A 19,738-nucleotide genomic window follows, 5' to 3' on the forward strand; every position below is an offset into this window, starting at 1 on the left:
GGTACTGCGGATCAGTCAGGAAGCTGTGTGATGGGTAAGGAGAGGGTATAGTGGTACTGCGGATCAGTCAGGAAGCTGTGTGATGGGTAAGGAGAGGGTATAGTGGTACTGCGGATCAGTCAGGAAGCTGTGTGATGGGTAAGGAGAGGGTATAGTGGTACTGCGGATCAGTCAGGAAGCTGTGTGATGGGTAAGGAGAGGGTATAGTGGTACTGCGGATCAGTCATGAAGCTGTGTGATGGGTAAGGAGAGGGTATAGTGGTACTGCGGATCAGTCATGAAGCTGTGTGATGGGTAAGGAGAGGGTATAGTGGTACTGCGGATCAGTCAGGAAGCTGTGTGATGGGTAAGGAGAGGGTATAGTGGTACTGCGGATCAGTCATGAAGCTGTGTGATGGGTAAGGAGAGGGTATAGTGGTACTGCGGATCAGTCAGGAAGCTGTGTGATGGGTAAGGAGAGGGTATAGTGGTACTGCGGATCAGTCAGGAAGCTGTGTGATGGGTAAGGAGAGGGTATAGTGGTACTGCGGATCAGTCATGAAGCTGTGTGATGGGTAAGGAGAGGGTATAGTGGTACTGCGGATCAGTCAGGAAGCTGTGTGATGGGTAAGGAGAGGGTATAGTGGTACTGCGGATCAGTCAGGAAGCTGTGTGATGGGTAAGGAGAGGGTATAGTGGTACTGCGGATCAGTCAGGAAGCTGTGTGATGGGTAAGGAGAGGGTATAGTGGTACTGCGGATCAGTCAGGAAGCTGTGTGATGGGTAAGGAGAGGGTATAGTGGTACTGGGAATTAGATACCTAGTGGTGTGATGGGTAAGGAGACGGTATAGTCGTACTGGGCATCAGTCAGGAAGTAATTGTGATGGGTAAGGGGGAGGGTATATTGGTACTGGCTATCAGTCAGGAAGTGGCGTGATGGGTAAAGAGATGGTATAGTGATACAGGGAATCAGTCAGGAAGCAATTGTGATGGGTAAGGGGGAGGGTATATTGGTACTGGCTATCAGTCAGGAAGTGGTGTGATGGGTAAGGAGAGGGTATAGTGGTATTGGGCATTAGTTAGGAAGTGGAGTGATGGGTAAGAAGAGGGTATTGCGGTACTGGGCAACATTGCACGGTATTATAGTATAGTATCAGTGTGGTTATAATCAGGGTTGGTCAGGGTGGCACTGGGCTGCAGACAGTACATATAGATAGGGATATAGTGGCATGGAGGGTGAGGAAGGGGATATACTACTTTAGCGCAGTCGGCAGCTGGCATGGAATGGGCAGCGTTGGCAGCAGGAGTAGGATAGGGGCATAGGTGGCACTGGTCAGTCCGGATTTAATGTTGGCACAGGGACAGGGCGGCTATCACACACATTATCGCTCATTTCTCACCTCAGGGGTCAGATAAGACACAAATGACGGCTGCTTGGGGGACTTCGCCGCCCCTCCGGACCCCAACCCCAGCATGTCCCCGGCTGCCGGCCGCTGCGCTCGGTGTGCAGCTCAGGTACACACGACCAGGCGCCGCCCTCTCCAGCGGATACACTGGCCACACCTACCGACCTCCCATTGGGCGTTAGCCCGTCTCCAAGCAGATAGGCGGGCCTAGTGTCGTTCACCAAAATATCAGAACAGGATTGGTCGCCGAATCTATCAGTCATCGACAGTGGTTTTGTTTCTCAGGGTGGTCAGGATGTGACTTGTGATTGGCTGAGATTAACTACTGGTTGAAGAGGGCGGTTTTTTTTAAGTGGATATTACGCTGAATCAGGCAGAGTATCATCTGAGTGGAGGAATAGATCGCGTGGTGAGTATTCGTGCAGTGGGGATAAGGCGGAGGAAACAGCTGTTTGTACAAGGCCATGTGGTGCAGAAGTCCATATAAATTGCATGGGTCACATTTAATTATGCCACTGTTAATGGGGTCACGTTAATTCTCATTATGGGCGTGGCCTCTACGCGTGGGCGTGGTTTTCAAAATAAATTAATTAATTTGTGGCACAGTGCTGTTGTGTCTGGGCCCCTTAGTCTCCAATAATTCATCATAGCCCCCCCTCCCCCCCATGTAATTATAAGCCATTAAATTAATTAGCTTAGTCACTTACATGAAATCTAATAGACCGTAGGAAGCTGCATTTCGGGTAACAGTGGCCCCCATACCTACTGGGCCCTTGTACAACTGCACATCTGGTATATCTGCCCCTGGTGTGATATAATCTGACCACATCTAGTAATAATCACTGCCTAATGGCTCTTTCCAAATCCGCAATTCACTATAATGGAGGGAGACACCGCATGTGCAGCCACGTCTTCATTGAGCATGGAGGAAAGGGCACCCCATGCAGATGAGCAGCAGGGGTATTAGAATTTGGACCCCACTGAAGGAAAAAATGAAGCTTTGCTATTTTTCCATGAGGTGCGGTGATGTGGTTCTGAGCTGCTATACCAGACACAACCCATAAAGAGGAGTGGCGCTGTTTTTGGAATATAGAAGCCATGTTTTTCTAATCCTGTACAAATTCTATAAATCATGAATAAACTAACAAAACTGATGGTGCATGACAGCCTTTAGGGTGGTTACCTTTAACAATGAGGAAGCTTCTGCTTGGCATCAATAGTGACTCATGCCGCTGCGGCTGCATCATGTAATAATAGCTGTCTGAGACCTGAGTCCTAATTTTATCTAATGCCAGTGTAGTTATACAGCAATGCTACATGACTACCGCATATTTCACCTGTCTAGGAGGTATACACGATGGGACAGTCATCAGTAATGTTGCTGCCTCATGACCTGTTAGGGTATATGGACGTCATAGAGTGGGGTCCCCCGCTCAAGGTTCCCCTCTATGAGCCAGAACGGAGAGTGGATCTTGCTCTGGCGTTGAGTAGGAAGCTGCTATTAAGGGGCAGTGGCCCGTTTACCTACTGGGCCCTTGTACAACTACACACATTGCCCCTCGTGGCTGCATCTAGTGATAATCAATGCCTGTTGGCTCTTTCCATATCCCCCTCTATAATGGACAGGGATCCTGCATGTGCAGCCACCTTTTAATTAAACCAACATCGGATAGGGCACCCCATTCTCAGGAGCAGTAGGGGTCCCAAAATTTGGACCCCCACAGGAGGAACAAATGTTTCTTCTAATATGCGTGATTGCAGCTTTTACATTCAGTACTGTGATGTGGTTTTCCATAGAAGCAGGTCTAGTGGCGTTCTTATCCCATAGTCATAGCATAACGCTAAGATTTGCCATCACGTTCTGATCAGTGGGGGTCCAACTAGAACGTGAAGAGGCCACACCGCTCCACAAAGGAGGAGCGAAATTCCAGCCATACACATAAGATAATGATCGGCTACAATCAGGGCCGGCCTTAGCTTGGATGGTGCCCTGTGCGGGACTCTCTATTGCCGCCCCCTACACAAACCAAAAATGAACCACATATATAGACACGCTGGAACATATATACTGTACATACATAAAGACAGATATTTAGACATACCGGCAAATATACATACACACATCTGGAATATATACATACAGGTAAATATATAGACGTACAGACACATACACACAGACAGGGACATATGCACATATATACAAGCACAAAGACACATTCACAAGCAGACCCATATATACCCAGTACAGATAATGTTGCAGATTTCATTTGCAGTCCTATGTAACACCACAGATAACACAGTGATAACTCTCTGATTACAGATAATGTAGTAGACGTTACCTGCAGTCCTATGTAACGCCACAGATAACACAGTGATAACTCTCTGAATACAGATAATGCAGTAAATGTTACCTGCAGTCCTATGTAACATCACAGATAACACACAGTGATAACTCTCTGAGTACAGATAATGTAGTAGTGTTACCTGCAGTCCTATGTAACACTATAGATAACACAGTGATAACTCTCTGAGTACAGATAATGTAGTGGATGTTATCTGCAGTCCTATGTAACACCACATATAATACAAAGTGATAACTCTCTGAATACATATAATGCAGTAAATGTTACCTGCAGTCCTATGTAACATCACAGATAACCCAGTGATAACTTTGAGTACAGATCATGTCATAGATGATAACTATACCCACAGACACATATAAACACACACACACAGAGGCATATATATAAGGGGCAGCAGAGTATATAAGGGGCAGTAGGGTTTATAAGGGGCAGCAGAGTATATAAAGAGCAGCAGGGTATATAAGGGGCAGCAGGGTATATAAGGGGCAGCAGGGTACAACTTATACCTATATAGGGGCAGCAGGGTATATAGGAGACAGCAGAATATATAGGGGGCAGCAGAATATATAGGAGGCAGCAGGGTATGAAGGGGCAGCAGAGTATATAGAGGCAGCAGGGTATATAGGGGGCCACAGGGTATATAGGGGCAACAGGGTATATAGGGGGCAGCAGGATACATAGGCATATAGGTATAGAGGCAGCACAGACATCTTTGTATTATCTGTTCTACTTTAAAATTGAACACACACGTTTACAAAGAGACAAACACATGCAGAGACACACACACTAACATATACACCTACAAACACAGAGACACATACTGTATAAACAGAGACACATACTGTATACACACAGAGACACACTGTATATACACACACACACACACACACACTGTAACATATACACATACAAACACAGAGACACATACTGTATACACACAGACACATACTGTATACACAAACAGAAATACACAAAGACACACAGACGCTCACAATCTCTCCATGCTGACAGGCTCACAGGCTTCGTGCAGGATGGGCTGTGGGCGGAGCTTCCTCCTCTGCTCCTCGGCTCTTATTTATTCCATGTGTGTAACTAAGAACAGAGCACAGAGTAGAGGCAGAGCCCAGTGGCGCCCCCTACATGCTTGGAGGGGGCAGCGCCCTGTGCACTTGCACACCCCTAAGGCCGGCCCTGGCTACAATGCATACAAACAGTCCCACCAACAACAGAAGAGACTAGAAAGGCAGATCCGGGAGTCTTTTTTTTCATCATGCCTATACATGTCGGTTCGGCCGACCAAGTCAGAAATTTTTCAACTTTTGCCGATTATATTTTCAGCAGACGGAAGTCTGCCGTCGCACAATATTGTTTTGTAGGAAAGGATGGTTGGATCCAGCGCTGACAGAAGTTAAAAGGAAACTTTTTCCAAGTTTTAATAGTTCTTAGTTAAAAGAAGGTTTTCATTAGCGTATGTAATATATCTTGCAATGATAGGTTTAGAGGTAGGTAGCCTACGCGTTTCGGATGGTGTCTCCGTCCTTATTCATGGCTTAGAATGAAACAACTGACTGTGAATGCTTGGTTTAAATGTATTTGACCACAGGTGTGTATTTTTAATTGCGTTCCAGGGATGCATGATGCTGAAGCGCAACTTCGGACCCGCCTCTGTTTTACCGATTCTTTGGATTCATTATCTGAATAACTTGGTGGTGGTAAGTATCTTTTGGTTATCAGTTTATATATATGAAATAAATTTTTGAACTATGTCTGTTTGTATTATATGTTATTATTCGGTGATATGCGGATATGTGAAAATGCGATGGTTTGGTTATACATTTTTTTGGACATTTTTTGTTTTGTGTTTATAACGCATTGGGTCAATTGTGTGTGTATGGTGACTGAATGGGAAGTGTTGAGAAAAGAAGAACGAGGGAAATTTGGATCAAGGAAGTTGTGAATGTGAGTTGATGAAAATTCGTGACAAGTCTGCTAAAAGGCTTATGTATCTGGGTAGATATATAATGCTAGTTAAAAACGTATTAAATGAAGATTTAGAGGTAGTGATTTTTTACATACCTAGTAAGTATGAAGTTAGATATTTGTTATCTAATGCATATATTTGTCAATTTAACGTATAGTTTTTTCCATTATGATATGTTCGGATGACTGTAAAATACTCTTGTGAGAATTGTGTTTTTGATTGTGATGGTCATGAAAGTATCTGTTTAAAATAGATAATGTGTCATGTCAGATTTTTTCATTGATTGAAAACTAACTATTGTATTGTCAATAGTAGTGAATGATCTCTCTTTTTAGATTAAGACCTTCTGGGACTCTTGTTTTGAGATGAAAAATCCAATATGCTTCTCTTTGGAGCATTTTTTCTTTTTTTACTAGTTCTGAATTGCAATTGATATAATTTTGTATGGAAAAAGTCTCAGAATTGTTGGAATTTGAGAAGGTTTTTGTTACATGAGTGTATGAACATATTTTGCATGGATGTTGTCCACATTTATATGATCCTTTGTTTTCCAACCATGTGGTTGTAGGTTCTGTAGGTTGGAAAGCACTTCCTATTGATGGAGCTTTTCGGGCTACTATCCTGCAACCGTCTTTCAGAATTGATCTTAAGTTGTCATCTTCCATTAATATAGGTAGGTAATTGTTGACAATTTGTTTGATTTGTAAATAACTACATATCAAAGAACATGATACCCAGAGGTCTAAGAATAAGAAAAACACCGACATTCAACTATTCAACAGAGTTTAATGACACCTGGAACCAAATACTGTCAGAATGTTCAATCAAACTAATGCAGCTAATAACAAAAGAAGAAAAATCTAAATGAACAGAAATAGAACTAAACATAGCTGAAACCAAAATCAAACTAGATGCATTACCTAGTTCACCAGATTTTGATTCATTCGACACACGTATTTCTTCATTTATTGACAAACTCAATAAATCGATAGCTGAGAACAAGAAAAAGAAATTCCAAAGAGATACACGGGATTATAATGAGAACACAGTCTACAATTGGAATCGCAATGAATACACCAGAAACATCAGACCTATACTCAAACATCAAAACCGATATAAAAGAAGAAAAGACTCGCACAACAAAGTGAGCTTTAGCTCAACCGAATTAGATTCTACGGATGGCTTTTCGGAGGAGGAAACCCCCAGACACCAGTATCATAACAATTACAGATACGACAAAACATCTAGAACGTCAAAAAACGTAGGAGGAGGGGCGGCAGAAAACACAGACCAGGATCTGAGCCGTCGCCTCCGTTCACGGAAACCTCTACACCAAACTTAAATGTCGTGAATTTATCCTCCATCTCACTCACGGAAGCACAAATTGAAGTTTTAACATTAGGTCTGAACTTTGCTCCCAGCAATAATTTTGACCCTTTCCATACCATACTAGATATCAACAAATTCGTAAGAAACCTCACCATCAAAAGACATTTCTTTTCAGCAGAAACACCTATAAATGAATTAACAACAACTGAAAATTCTACAAACAACAAAGAAGAACAAATAGAATTAATTAAATTGAAGGAACGAGATAACAGAAAAGAATTTTCCTTCCAAGAATTACAAACGATGATGTGCTTGGAAAGCCTAAACACAGAAACATTTGAAATGTGCACAAACATGGCAACCAATTTCACCACCAATAATCCAAAATTCTATCCTATTACATCCAGAACGGAATCAATGGACCATTTTCAACTGATAATAGAAAAAGAATTACAAAATTTATCAGAGAGTATCCAAGAAACCAAGTATGAATCAAATCTTCCCATACGCCTCAAAAAGGCAATTAAATCTTTGAAAGATAATAAAGAAATTATCATAAAAAATTCTGATAAAGGAGGAGGAATAGTAATAATGGACAAATCGGCGATTGTCCCAGTGTTGGAGCCCCACCAATCAGATATTTATCACCGATCCTATGGATAAGTGATATATATTGATTATGGAAAAACCCTGTTAATATTAAAGCTGGTCATAGACACCCAGCCAATCCAAGCATGGTCATTTATCGGGGGTCATGGGAGGCAGCTATGTAACCTATGTGTATCCCAAAAAAATAAGATTTTAAGCCGAGTGCAGCAATCTCATCTCTACCTGACAGCCAGCGCTGCCTATTCTATATGGCTGAGTGGACGCTCAGTGGTTCCAGACCTCCCAGACTACTGGTGAGCAGACAGAGTGCTCATGAAGCGTCAGTCCAACATTGAAGGGGCTAATGCCAGGTTGGCATACGGAGTCCCCAACAGCTGCGTACAACAGACGCAGGGACTATGTCAGCGTCCATACATAGGAGATATTCTTCCCTAGAAACAAACAACTCTATAATACGGCATGCACTAGAGCATCACACATTTTTGTACATACAAATCCGACAGAATAAACCGCAGTATGGAGTCGGAGGCATACGGAGGTGCAGTCAGGTTCCATGCACCTCTATAGTTTTCCTATTACAGCTCCATAAAAAAAATTGAGCCATAATACAACCATGTGCACAAAGTTTAAAGAGTCTCTGTCACTAGATTATAAATGCCCTGTCTCCTACATAATGTGATCGGCGCTGTAATGTAGAGAACAATAGTGGTTTTTATTTTGAAAAACGATAATTTTTTAACAAGTTATGAACAATTTTAGATTTAATTAGTTTCTTACTTTTTACCAACTGGGCGTTGTGAAGAGAAGTGTATGATGCTGACCAATCAGTGACCAATCAGCGTCATGCACTTCTCATTGTTACAGTGTGATTGTGCAGTGAAAGAAGCTGGGCTGGAACAATGAGAAGTGTATGACACTGATTGGTCAGTGTCATACACTCCTCTGTACAACGCCCACTTGGTCAAAAGTAAAAACACACCCAGTTGTCTATTAAGAAATTAATTAGCATAAATCTAAAATTGCTCATAACTTTGTCAAAACTGATCGTTTTTCAAAATAAAAACCACTGCTGTTATCTACATTACAGCACCGATCACATTATGTAGGAGATAGAGCATTTATAATATGGCGACATAGCCTCTTTAGGATGGGGCTAGAGAGTGGCTTTAATGTGTTTCGTGTTGCGCTACTTTTTTTCCAAATTTAAGTTGTCAAGAAGCGATCGTATGTCATTTTCACACTTTTCTGCAGCATCGGACAGTCATTGCATGCTGGGAGTTGTAGGTGGGAGAGCACTGCTATAGGGGAATACAAATATCAAAACTTTTGTGCCGTGTGTATGACGAGAACAGATCCTGATGAAATGAATGACAGGGCAATTATTTTTTTTTTTCTTCTAAGACCAATTACGCAGAAAAGAGAAGTTGATACTTTGATAGAAATTCATGCTAGAGGGTATGAAAACATTTAATGGCATATATATATATATATATAATATATATATAATATTTATATAACACTGAACTATATCTACGGTAGAACTATTAAATACAATACTAATACAATACAAAAACTCCAGACTGAAGCTCTAATTTGGAACGGCATAACTAATATTTCCCGGATATTAAAGGTGTTGGGGGGAGGGGCTGATAATGACCGGCAGGGTACCTGGGAATTTCAAATTCAGCCTTGCGACTTATTAAAAGATAACTCCCATCTGAATAAACTCTACCCTCATGTCTCTGCCAAATGTATTCTTTTTTTTATTATTTCTGTGCACTATTTTGTCTTTAGATCCATAATATATGATAATCCATTTGATTTTATATCTGTATAGGGATTGGAGCTGCATTCTCAGACATAGATCTACAAATTTCCAGTCATAATTGTTACATTTTAAAAATATGGCTGCCTGCAACCACCACTAGGGGGAGCTCACTGCACATGGATTTATACAGCTAGTATCAAACTCAATGGAAACTGTAATATTCTGTATGCAGTAAGCTCCCACTAGTGGCAGCTGCAGGAATTTATTATCAGCGTTGCTTTACTTTTCTGCAATAAGAGATGCAAATTTTGGTGCACATAATTTTTGCGCTAAAATTGCAACTTTGCACTCTACACTTTTGAAAGTGGCGAGAAAAGTGAGTGGGCTAACCAGAAGAAGATGGGACCAGATATTTTCACCAGATATATGATTTCTAGAGACAGAAAATAGAGCAAATTGTAGCGTGAACCTCTTAATAAATTTGGCGCATTTCATTCCGATGTACTTCAGTTTAATTCTGTATAAATTCAGCCCTATGACTTTGTGATGAAAGACGGGAAAAGCAGTGCTGGACCGCCAACTCTCATCACGAGACCCATAGCAGTCACATGGTCTGCAGTCACTGGTGAGGACCCGGAAAACAGCTCCCCATGCCTCAGCTTCCTGGTCCTGAGTGATTGTATCCAGTGATATGTTGGGGTCCGCTCCTGTCACACGTGAAATTCTGGGTTTTGAGTGCAGTTAGGCCTAAAAATGGAGGAAAGTCTCAGGTCCATAGGGCATATGGACAAGCCCTTTAAGACAGAGTTGTAGGACTGACGGTTGAGCACTAATTGTAGGACTGATGGTTGAGCACTAAGTTTTATTGATAAGTCTATAAAACAGTCCCTAGTGGCAGAGGTTTTTTTGCAATGTCCTTTTCTTGGTGGCCAATGTATAAAATAATGTCCAGTCCTAGAAAAGATGCGGCCCCGGATGTGTATGTAGAGTTGGGTTATGCTCGGACCCCTCCATGCCCCAATCATCCTGCTCCGTACACAATGGTCTCTTTCAATGTATATAAAAACATATTTAAACCGTTCAGCTAAGGAAGTAGAGAGAGCGGAAAGTATGTAAAACATGCCGGTGACTTCCTCTACAGCTCCCAGATCATGCAGAGGATTTATACAGATCATTTAGCAGAAACACAGCGACGGGAAAGAAACTCAAACAGAAAGATCATAAAGAGCATCCTCTAGAACAGGCGGAGACAGACCGCAGAGGCCCCTATCACACATCATATATAGGCTGGACACATGCCACACACACGCAACTCACACATGCCACACTCGGGCCATTCACATGTTGGACACGTGCCACGCGCAAATCACCCACATGCTGGACACATTTCAGACACAAGCTACTCACACGCTATACACCACACCCCACGCAGCATTAACGCTGGACTCATGACACACGTGTCACTCACATGCTGGGCACATGCGCCACTTACATGCTATACACACACACACGTGGGCCACTCACATGCTGGATACATGTCACACGCGCATCAATCACGCTGGACACATGCCACACACGTCACTCACATGCTGGGCACATGTGCCACTTACACACTATACACACACGCGGGCCACTCGCATGCTGGACACATGCCACACTTGGGCCACATTTGGGCCACTCACATGCTGGACACATGCCACACACAAGTCACTGACATGCTTGACACATACCACACATGCGCCACACACATGCCACTTGCTTGCTGAACCCTTTCCGCACGTGCACCACTGCCATGCCAGATACGCACCACTCATATGCTCGACCCATGCCACAAACGTGACACTGGAAACGTGGCACACCAGCACCACTCACATTCTTGAAACATACCACTTACCCACCACTTACATGCTGGAAACTTGTCGCACCATGTCACATACACACGGTCACTCTACTCCGCTTACCTTGAAACCCACGTGGTTGTAAGCTATATTGTGTAAACCTCTATTTTTAGCACAATATTGCATCTGGCCACATTCTCCAAAATGCAATAAAAAGCAGTAAAAAGTAGGATTGTTCTCTAATAGATACACCGGGAACTTAAGAAATGACTTCAGGTAGGAAGAAAATGCGGCTTGCATAGCCCAAACTTGCACATTTTACCTAAAGAAGCCCCATCCTCAAATACTCTGACCGTTCCGCCATAATTTCCAGTTAGTTCCCACTATAATGACAGGCAAAGTGGGTGCTCTGATGTAATGTCCATTCCTATGCTGAACAATGCATACTTACCCACTTTTGATTCCAAAATCACGGACCATTTTAAGCCCCTACCCAGGTCCACCCAGGAACGCCCCCATATGACCCAAAAAAAACTCTATTATGCAGATAAGCATAAATCCCGCCCCTTTTGTGATCCGATTTCCACACATCCCGGCCATATTATGGATCTGTGTTGTATGGATCCATTATACACCGTGTTCCAAATTATTATGCACATTGGATGTAAGTGTCATAAACATTTAATTATTAGTTTTTCAATTAAACTCATGGATGGTATTGTGTCTTAGGGCTCTTTGGATGATTGCAATCAATCTCAGACACCTGTGATAATTAGTTTGCCAGGTGTGCCCAATCAAAGGAAAACTACTTAAGAAGGACGTTCCACATTATTAAGCAGGCCACAGGTTTCAAGCAATATGGGAAAGAAAAAGGATCTCTCTGCTGCCGAAAAGCGTGAAATAGTGCAATACCTTGGACAAGGTATGAAAACATTGGATATTTCAAGAAAACTTAGGCGTGATCATCGTACTGTGAAAAGATTTGTGGCTGATTCAGAGCACAGACGGGTTCGTTCAGATAAAGGCATAATGAGGAAGGTTTCTGCCAGACAAATTAATAGGATTAGGAGAGCAGCTGCTAAAATGCCATTGCAAAGCAGCAAACAGGTATTTGAAGCCGCTGGTGCCTCTGGAGTCCCTCGAACCTCAAGGTGTAGGATCCTCCGGAGGTTTTCAAGTGTGCATAAAGCTATTATTCGGCCACCCCTAAACAATGCTCACAAGCAGAAACGGTTGCAGTGGGCTCAGAAATACATGACTAATTTTCAAACTGTGTTGTTTACTGATGAGTGCCGTGCAACCCTGGATGGTCCAGATGGATGGAGTAGTGGATGGTTGGTGAATGGCCACCATGTCCCAACAAAACTGCGACGTCAGCAAGGAGGTGGCGGAGTCATGTTTTGGGCTGGAATCATGGGGAGAGAGCCGGTAGGCTCCTTTAGGGTTCCTGACGGTGTGAAAATGACCTCTGCAAAGTACGTAGAGTTTATGACTGACCACTTTCTTCCGTGGTACAAAAAGAAGAACCGTGCCTTCCGTAGCAAAATTATCTTCATGCATGACAATGCACCATCTCATGCTGCAAAGAATACCTCTGTGTCATTGGCTGCTATGGGCATAAAAGGAGAGAAACCCATGGTGTGGCCCCCATGTTCCCCTGACCTCAACCCTATTGAGAACCTTTGGAGCATCCTCAAGCAAAATATCTATGAGGGTGGGAGGCAGTTCACATCAAAACAGAAGCTCTGGGAGGCAATTCTGACATCCTGCAAAGATATTCAAGCAGAAACTGTCCAAATACTCACAAATTCAATGGATGCAAGAATTGTGAAGGTGATATCAAAGAAGGGGTCCTATGTTAACATGTAACTTGGCCTGTTAAGTTTTTTTTGATTGAAAGAGCTTTTGATTTCTGTAAATATGACCTCCTGATGCTGCAAATTCAACAAATTACCGTTTTAGTTCTCTTTACAACCTTTAAAATGTTTTGATCTCTGTTGTGCATAATAATGTGAAACAGTGCATTTTGAGGTTTTTACTTCTAAAAAAAAATCTGTTATCATTAGGAGATTTGTGCAATAAAATTAGCATTATACTCCAATGGTTGATGGCTTGAAGATTGTACTGACTGTCATTTGCATCGACTATTTAGGAAAATCAGCGAAAAATAACATTTGCATAATAACTTGGAACGCGGTATATGGCCCATAGAAATTGATGTCATACGGTAAAATACAGGTATTTTTCTCACAGATTTCATAGGAAGGTGAGAATATGGTGTCACATTTTGGTGCCTACAGCTCTGTAATTCCGAACCACTGGGAATCCGTGAGCCGCCATACAAGGCCTTGCTTTGATTTCGAGAGTCTCTTGAAAATTCTGGGACTGTAGGCAAGTGTGGACTAATGACTGCCGGCTCAGCGGGATTTTCAATGCTTATTCTTGACTGCCTGGAATTAGAACATCCTGTTGTGGAATCTACGACAATCTGTCCATCTCTTGCAATGCATGCTGGGAAATAAGGAGAAATCCTGTCTATACAGCTGCCAGTGCGGGATCGTGTGAAAGGGTCGGATGATTATAATTAGACGCTCTGCAGGGATTGTGCGCTGGCTTAAATTTCTATACAAGGCTTCCATACGACTGTAACAGGATCAGGGGTAAAATTTACAGAGCATTTCCCTGTAAAATAACCAAAAATGGAATCAAGCTCCCGGGTAATGAAACTCCCTGAGTCCTTAACCCTTTCACGACCAATGACGAAAATGAACGTCCTGGTCGGCTGCTAGTTCCTACCCCAGGACGTTCATTTTCGTCAGTATTTAAAACTGTCGCTCTGTGTAAACACAGAGTGACAGACCCGCTCTGACAGCTGTCCTAGACAGCTGACATATCAGTCTCGCCGGACAGCGGACCATCGCCTCTGCTTTCGGCAATTAACCCCTTAAGTGCGGCGACGGATTGCCGTCGCTGCATTTAAGTGGTTTGAAGCACATCGGCAGCCCCCACGAAGTGATCGTGGGGGCTACCGATGCTTGTCGTGGCAATCGGAGGTCAGATAATGACCTCCGGGTTGCCATGTACGGAAGCCTCGGAGGAACAGCCTCCGGCCGTTCCTCCTCGGCTTCTTGTCAGAGTGACAGTTATGTCACAATGACAGTTAGAGTACATCACACTACGTGTGTAGTGTAATGTACTCTAGCAGCGATCAAAGCTGCAAGTCTAAGTGTCCCCTAGTGGGACAAGTGAAAAAAGTAAAAAAAAGTAATAAAAATGTTTTCAAAAAAGTGTAAAAATAAAAGTTATAAGGCCTCATTCACACGGCAGGGTTTCCCGGCCGGGTGCCGGCCGTTCATAAATCGGCCGGCACCCGGCTGCATTAGGAATAATAGACCCCTAATGGGGCTATTCACACGACCGATTTTTTGACGGCCGGGAAAACCGGCCGTCAAAAAATAGGACATGCTCTATCTTCACCCGGTTACCCGGCCGCCCGGCTCCCATAGAAGTCTATGGGGCCGGGTAATACACGGCCATCACCGGGATGGGTTTTCCGGAGCTTGCGCTCTATCTCCTCCTCACAGCGCAGAGTGCATGTGAGGAGGAGGAGTTGATGCCATTCTGACGAATGGCATCACTGTACACGGTGTGGCAGGGCCGGGGTGTACAGCAGGTGGAGGGAGCGCTGCGCTGGCTCCCTTCCCCTGCTTGTTTTAAAAGCACCCTGGCCCGGCGACACCTTCGATGGCGCCGCTAGCAGCTGCAGCGGCTGCTACTACTGTAGCGACGCCACTATAGCAGAGCGGGGAGGTATCTCCCCGCTCTGCTATGTGCTAGCCGCACTTTAGCTCCTTGAAGGAGCGGAATCCCCGTGTTTTCGGGGATTCCGCTCCTGGACAGAGCGCTTGATGTCTCTGTCCATATCTGGGCAGTGACATCAGGGGAAACTCCTGAAGCCGAATCCCCGAACACATGGGGATTCCCCTTCAGGAGTTGCCGCTGATGTCACTGTCCGGATCTGCCCGGCCCGGCACGGATGCAAAACTTAATTCAAACCGGCCGGGCAAAATGGCCGATTTTACCGGCCGACACTCGGGCTCGGGAACGACCCGGTCGTGTGAATCCCGCCTTAGTGATATAAACACAAAATGCTTTTTTTTCGTATAATAAGACTTTTTTATTATAGAAAAAAAATGAACACGTTAAAAAAGTACACATATTTTGTATCACCGCGTTCGTAACGATCCCAACTATAAAACTGTAATGTTATTTTTCCCGCACGATGAACAGCCCAAAAAAAATCAATAAAAAACGACGACAGAATCACGATTTTTTTGGTCACCACCGCTCCCTAAATAAGGAATAAAAAGTGATCAAAAAGTCGCATGTACCCAAAAATAGTACCAATAAAAACTTATATCCGTCCCGCAAAAAATAAGCCCTTACACAGCTTTTTTGACTAAAAAATAAAAAAATTATGGCTCTCAGAATATGGTGACACAGAAATTTTTTTTTTTATAAATAAGTCATTTTATTGTGCAAACGCTAAAAACAAGGACCAAACCTATAAACATATGGTATCGCCGTAACCGTACCAACTCGCAGAATAAAGTAAAAATGTCATTTATAGCGTACGGTGAGCGCCGCAAAAAGAAAACCTAAAAAACGGTGTCAGAATTCCTGTTTTTTGCTCAGGATTGCAAAAAAATGGAATAAAAAGTGATCAAAAAAAATTGCATGTACCCCAAAATGGTACCAATGAAAACTACAGATTGTCCCGCAACAAATAAGCCCTCACGCAGCTTCGGTGGAGAAAAAATAAAAAAGTTCTGGCTCTCAGAATATGGTGATGCAAAATGTGCAGAGTGTCCAAAAGCGGATAAGATCGGGCGCCATTTATCAGTGCGACACCGGCCACATATCTATGAAATATTATTTATTTACCCCATTATTATACCCTCTTATTATGCCCTGATGTACCCCGCACAGATTACATATACCCTGATGTACCCCGCACAGATTACACATACCCCCAAATTATAAACTGAAATACCAGCGAAACCCCAAACAAAACTACTACCAAGCAAAATCTACACTCCAAAAGCAAAATGGCGTTCCCTCCCTTCTGAGCCCTGCAGCGTGCCCAAACAGCAGTTTGCGCCCACACATATGGCGTCGCCATACCCGAGAGAACCCGCTTAACATTTTATGAGGTATTTGTCTTCAGTGGCACAAACTGGGCACAACATATTATGCACTAAAATGGCATATCAGTGGAAAATTGCAATTTTCACTTTGAACCATCCGCTGTGCATTAACCCCTTTGCGCACTATGACTTAATTGCCCGTCGTGGTGCGGGGGTTGCTGTATGGAGCCGGCTCACGTGCTGAGGCCGCTCCATACGCTGCGGGTGTCAGCTGTGTATTACAGCAGGCCCCCTCGGTACTAACGGACAGGAGCAGCGATCGCTCTGTTACAGAAGCCTGTAAGAATAACAATATACTGCAATACATTAGTATTGCAGTGTATTGTACCAGCGATCCAATGATCGCTGGATCAAGTCCCCTAAGAGGATTGATTAATAAAATGTGTAGAAGAATTATAGTTATTAGTAGTGAGAATTTTTTTTTTTTAAAGATACAAAAATCACCATTTTGCATTTCTCTTCTAAAGTAATGTAAAAAAATGAACAAAATTGGTATCGCTACGTCCGTAAAAATCCGAACTATTACAATATACCATTATTTAATTTGCACAGTGAACACCTTAAAAAAATTTAATAATTGAAACCGCCAAAATCAGTTTTTTTTTTTTGTCACCTTCGCTCTAAAAAAAAAATGTAATACACTTTTGAATCACTTTTTATGTAACAAAAAATGGTACCAATAAGAACTGCAGCTCCTCCCGCAAGAAATAAGCCCCCACACCACTCTATTGATGGAAAAATAAAAAAGTTATGGCTCTTGGAAAGCGGGGAGTGAAAATCTAAAATATGAAAGCAAAAACTGGATCAGTCCTGAAAGGGTTAATTCATTTCTAATGAAAAAACTTTTGACCACATGTGGGGTATTTCCGTACTCGGGAGAAATTGCTTTATAAAAAATGGTTGTTTTTTTCCTCCTTTATCCCTTGTGAAAATGAGAAAATTCAACATTTTAGTGGAAAAAATTTTTATATTAATTTTCGCGCCCTAATTCTAATAAACTCTGCAAAAGACCCGTGGGGTGTAAATGCTCACTATACCCCTAGAAAAATTCCTTGAAGGTTTTTCCAAAATGGGGTCACTTTTGGTGGGTTTCCACTGTTTTGGTCCCTCCAGTGCATTGCAAATGCGACATGGCACCGAAAACCATTCCAGCAAAATCATAAATCCAAATGGCGCTCCTTCCCTTCTGAGCCCTGCTGTGGGTCCAAACAGCAATTTATTACCACATATGGAGTATTGTCGTAATCGGGAGACATTGCTTTACAAATGTTGGGGTGCATTTTCTTCGTTATTCCTTGTAAATAATAAAAATGTCTATGTTGTTTCAGAAAAAAAGTACATTTTAATTTTTACAGACTAATACCAATATATTTAGCGAAAAACCTGTGTGGTCAAAATGCTAACTATACCCCTAGATAAATACCTTAAGGGGTCTAGTTTTCGAAATGGGGTCGTTTATGGGGAGTTTCTATCGTTCTGGTAGCTCAAAGCTTCTCCAAATGTACAGTGAGGCCTAAAACATTTTCAAGCAAAATATGAGTCCTGAAAGCCTCCGAGTGCTCCCTTCCTTCCTTTTGGGTCCTGCCGTGTGTCCAGACAGCGCATTAGGGCCACAATGTGGGTATTTTTGAAAACAGGAGAAACAGGGTGATATATTTTGGGGTGTGTTTCTTCATTCTCATGGTCGCTTTACAAAGAAATTGGTCTTCAAACTGATACTTTTATGAAAAAAAGTGACTTTTTTTTTTTCACCTGCTATGTATTCAATTTAGCAAAAAACTGTGGGGTCAAAATACTTAATATATCCCTAGGTAAATACCTTAAGGGGTCTAGTTTTCTAAATGGGGTCATTTGTGGGGGTTTCCATCACTCTGAGACCTATGAGCCTCTGAAAACCTGGCTTGGTGCAGGAAAACAAAATGTACTTCAAAATTTATAAAATTATTATTCAATTTGTAAGTCCTCTAAATTGCTGAAAATTTATTTAATTTTTTCAAAAGTGCTGCCAAAATAGAGTAAAGAGATAGAAATATATATTTAATTTAAAAAATTGTACAGTATGTGTGTACATATGTGACATATTGCAGTTAAAAATTTCTTCCATTTTTCTATTTTTTTATTAATTTCCGCAAATCGTATCAGTCTACTTTTACCACTAAAATAAAGTACAACATGTGACGAAAAAACAATGTCAGAATTACTTGGATATTCAAAACTTTCACAGAGTTATTCTTTGATAAAATCAGACATACCAGATTTGACAAATCTGGCTTGGTCATTAAGGTACAAACATGCCCGGTCATTAAGGGGTTAATGTAGATGTCTCAGTTAGTGGTCGCGGAGGACCGTGCCCAGGTAGAGAATCACCAACTGTACCAACACAAAGATGCCCACCGCGGATATGATCGCATGGCATTTTGGAAAATACTTCATTAAAATGTTATTGAGAGATTTTGATGTTCTCACTCCTGACACCTTCGAGATTGGAACCACCACGTTGCTCATCTGATCGCCACAGGTCCGGCTCCCAGCAGCTCGGCAAACAACAGATTTTACTACTACCCTAGACCACCAGAAAAATGGGTATTAACCCCTCAATTAGCCTAGACCACCGGTGATACAGCAATTATCCCATCCATTACCCTGGACCACCAGGAAACCAGGCAATAACCCCTCCACAACCCTAAACCACCAAGGAAGAAGTCATTAAACACCCCTCACCCACGACCACATGGGAAACTGCCATTCATTTCTTCCTTACTCTAGATTACCAGGAAAATTGGCATGATCACTACCCTTGACCAGCATGCAATACCTCCCAACATTTGAATCCTAATTTTCGGGGCATTTTAAGCCCAAGAACGCCCCAAATTAGAACGCCCCTCTCTAATGCAAATTTGCACAAGCCCTGCATATTTTGATGTCCAATTCTAGGTATGATTAACCCCTTCATTATCCTAGACCACCAGAGTGGTTACTATTAAACACTTAACCATGAGTTGTCGGATACCCACCTATCAGCAATTTACCCCTTACCCTACGGATAGGGGGTAACTTGTTGTAACCAGAGTACCCCTTTAAAGAATCAGATGAGATTTCATAACTCACAGTTCTTTATTGTATTAGTGGTGAAAATATGGAATAGGCCCCCTTAAGAACTGGTTTAGCAGAAGCAGCTGAGGCTAAGATGATTTCTTAACACAGGATAACATCAACGCTTGTGTAGAATCCTTGTATTGATGTTGATTTTTTTCACT

General features: G+C 42.5%; 1 protein-coding gene and 1 long non-coding RNA gene across 2 annotated transcripts in view; one reads left to right on the top strand and one right to left on the bottom strand.

Moving 5' to 3' along the window:
- Nucleotides 1-1,532, bottom strand: part of MTMR12 (myotubularin related protein 12) — a 45,400-nt gene extending 43,868 nt beyond the window's left edge. Inside the window, exon 1 of the mRNA XM_075841583.1 lies at nt 1,381-1,532. Within this exon, the coding sequence (XP_075697698.1) occupies nt 1,381-1,455 (75 nt within the window). The 5' untranslated portion in view covers nt 1,456-1,532. The remainder of the gene's footprint in view (nt 1-1,380) is intronic.
- Nucleotides 1,533-1,648: 116 nt separating this feature from the next.
- The window catches only part of LOC142663209 (uncharacterized), a 39,968-nt gene continuing 21,878 nt past the window's right edge, over nt 1,649-19,738 (top strand). The window contains exons 1-2 of the long non-coding RNA XR_012851058.1: nt 1,649-1,795; nt 5,378-5,461. This is a non-coding gene — a long non-coding RNA (uncharacterized LOC142663209). The remainder of the gene's footprint in view (nt 1,796-5,377; nt 5,462-19,738) is intronic.

Source organism: Rhinoderma darwinii, chromosome 1, assembly GCF_050947455.1.
Source record: "Rhinoderma darwinii isolate aRhiDar2 chromosome 1, aRhiDar2.hap1, whole genome shotgun sequence".
NCBI classification, from domain to species: Eukaryota; Metazoa; Chordata; class Amphibia; order Anura; family Rhinodermatidae; genus Rhinoderma; species Rhinoderma darwinii.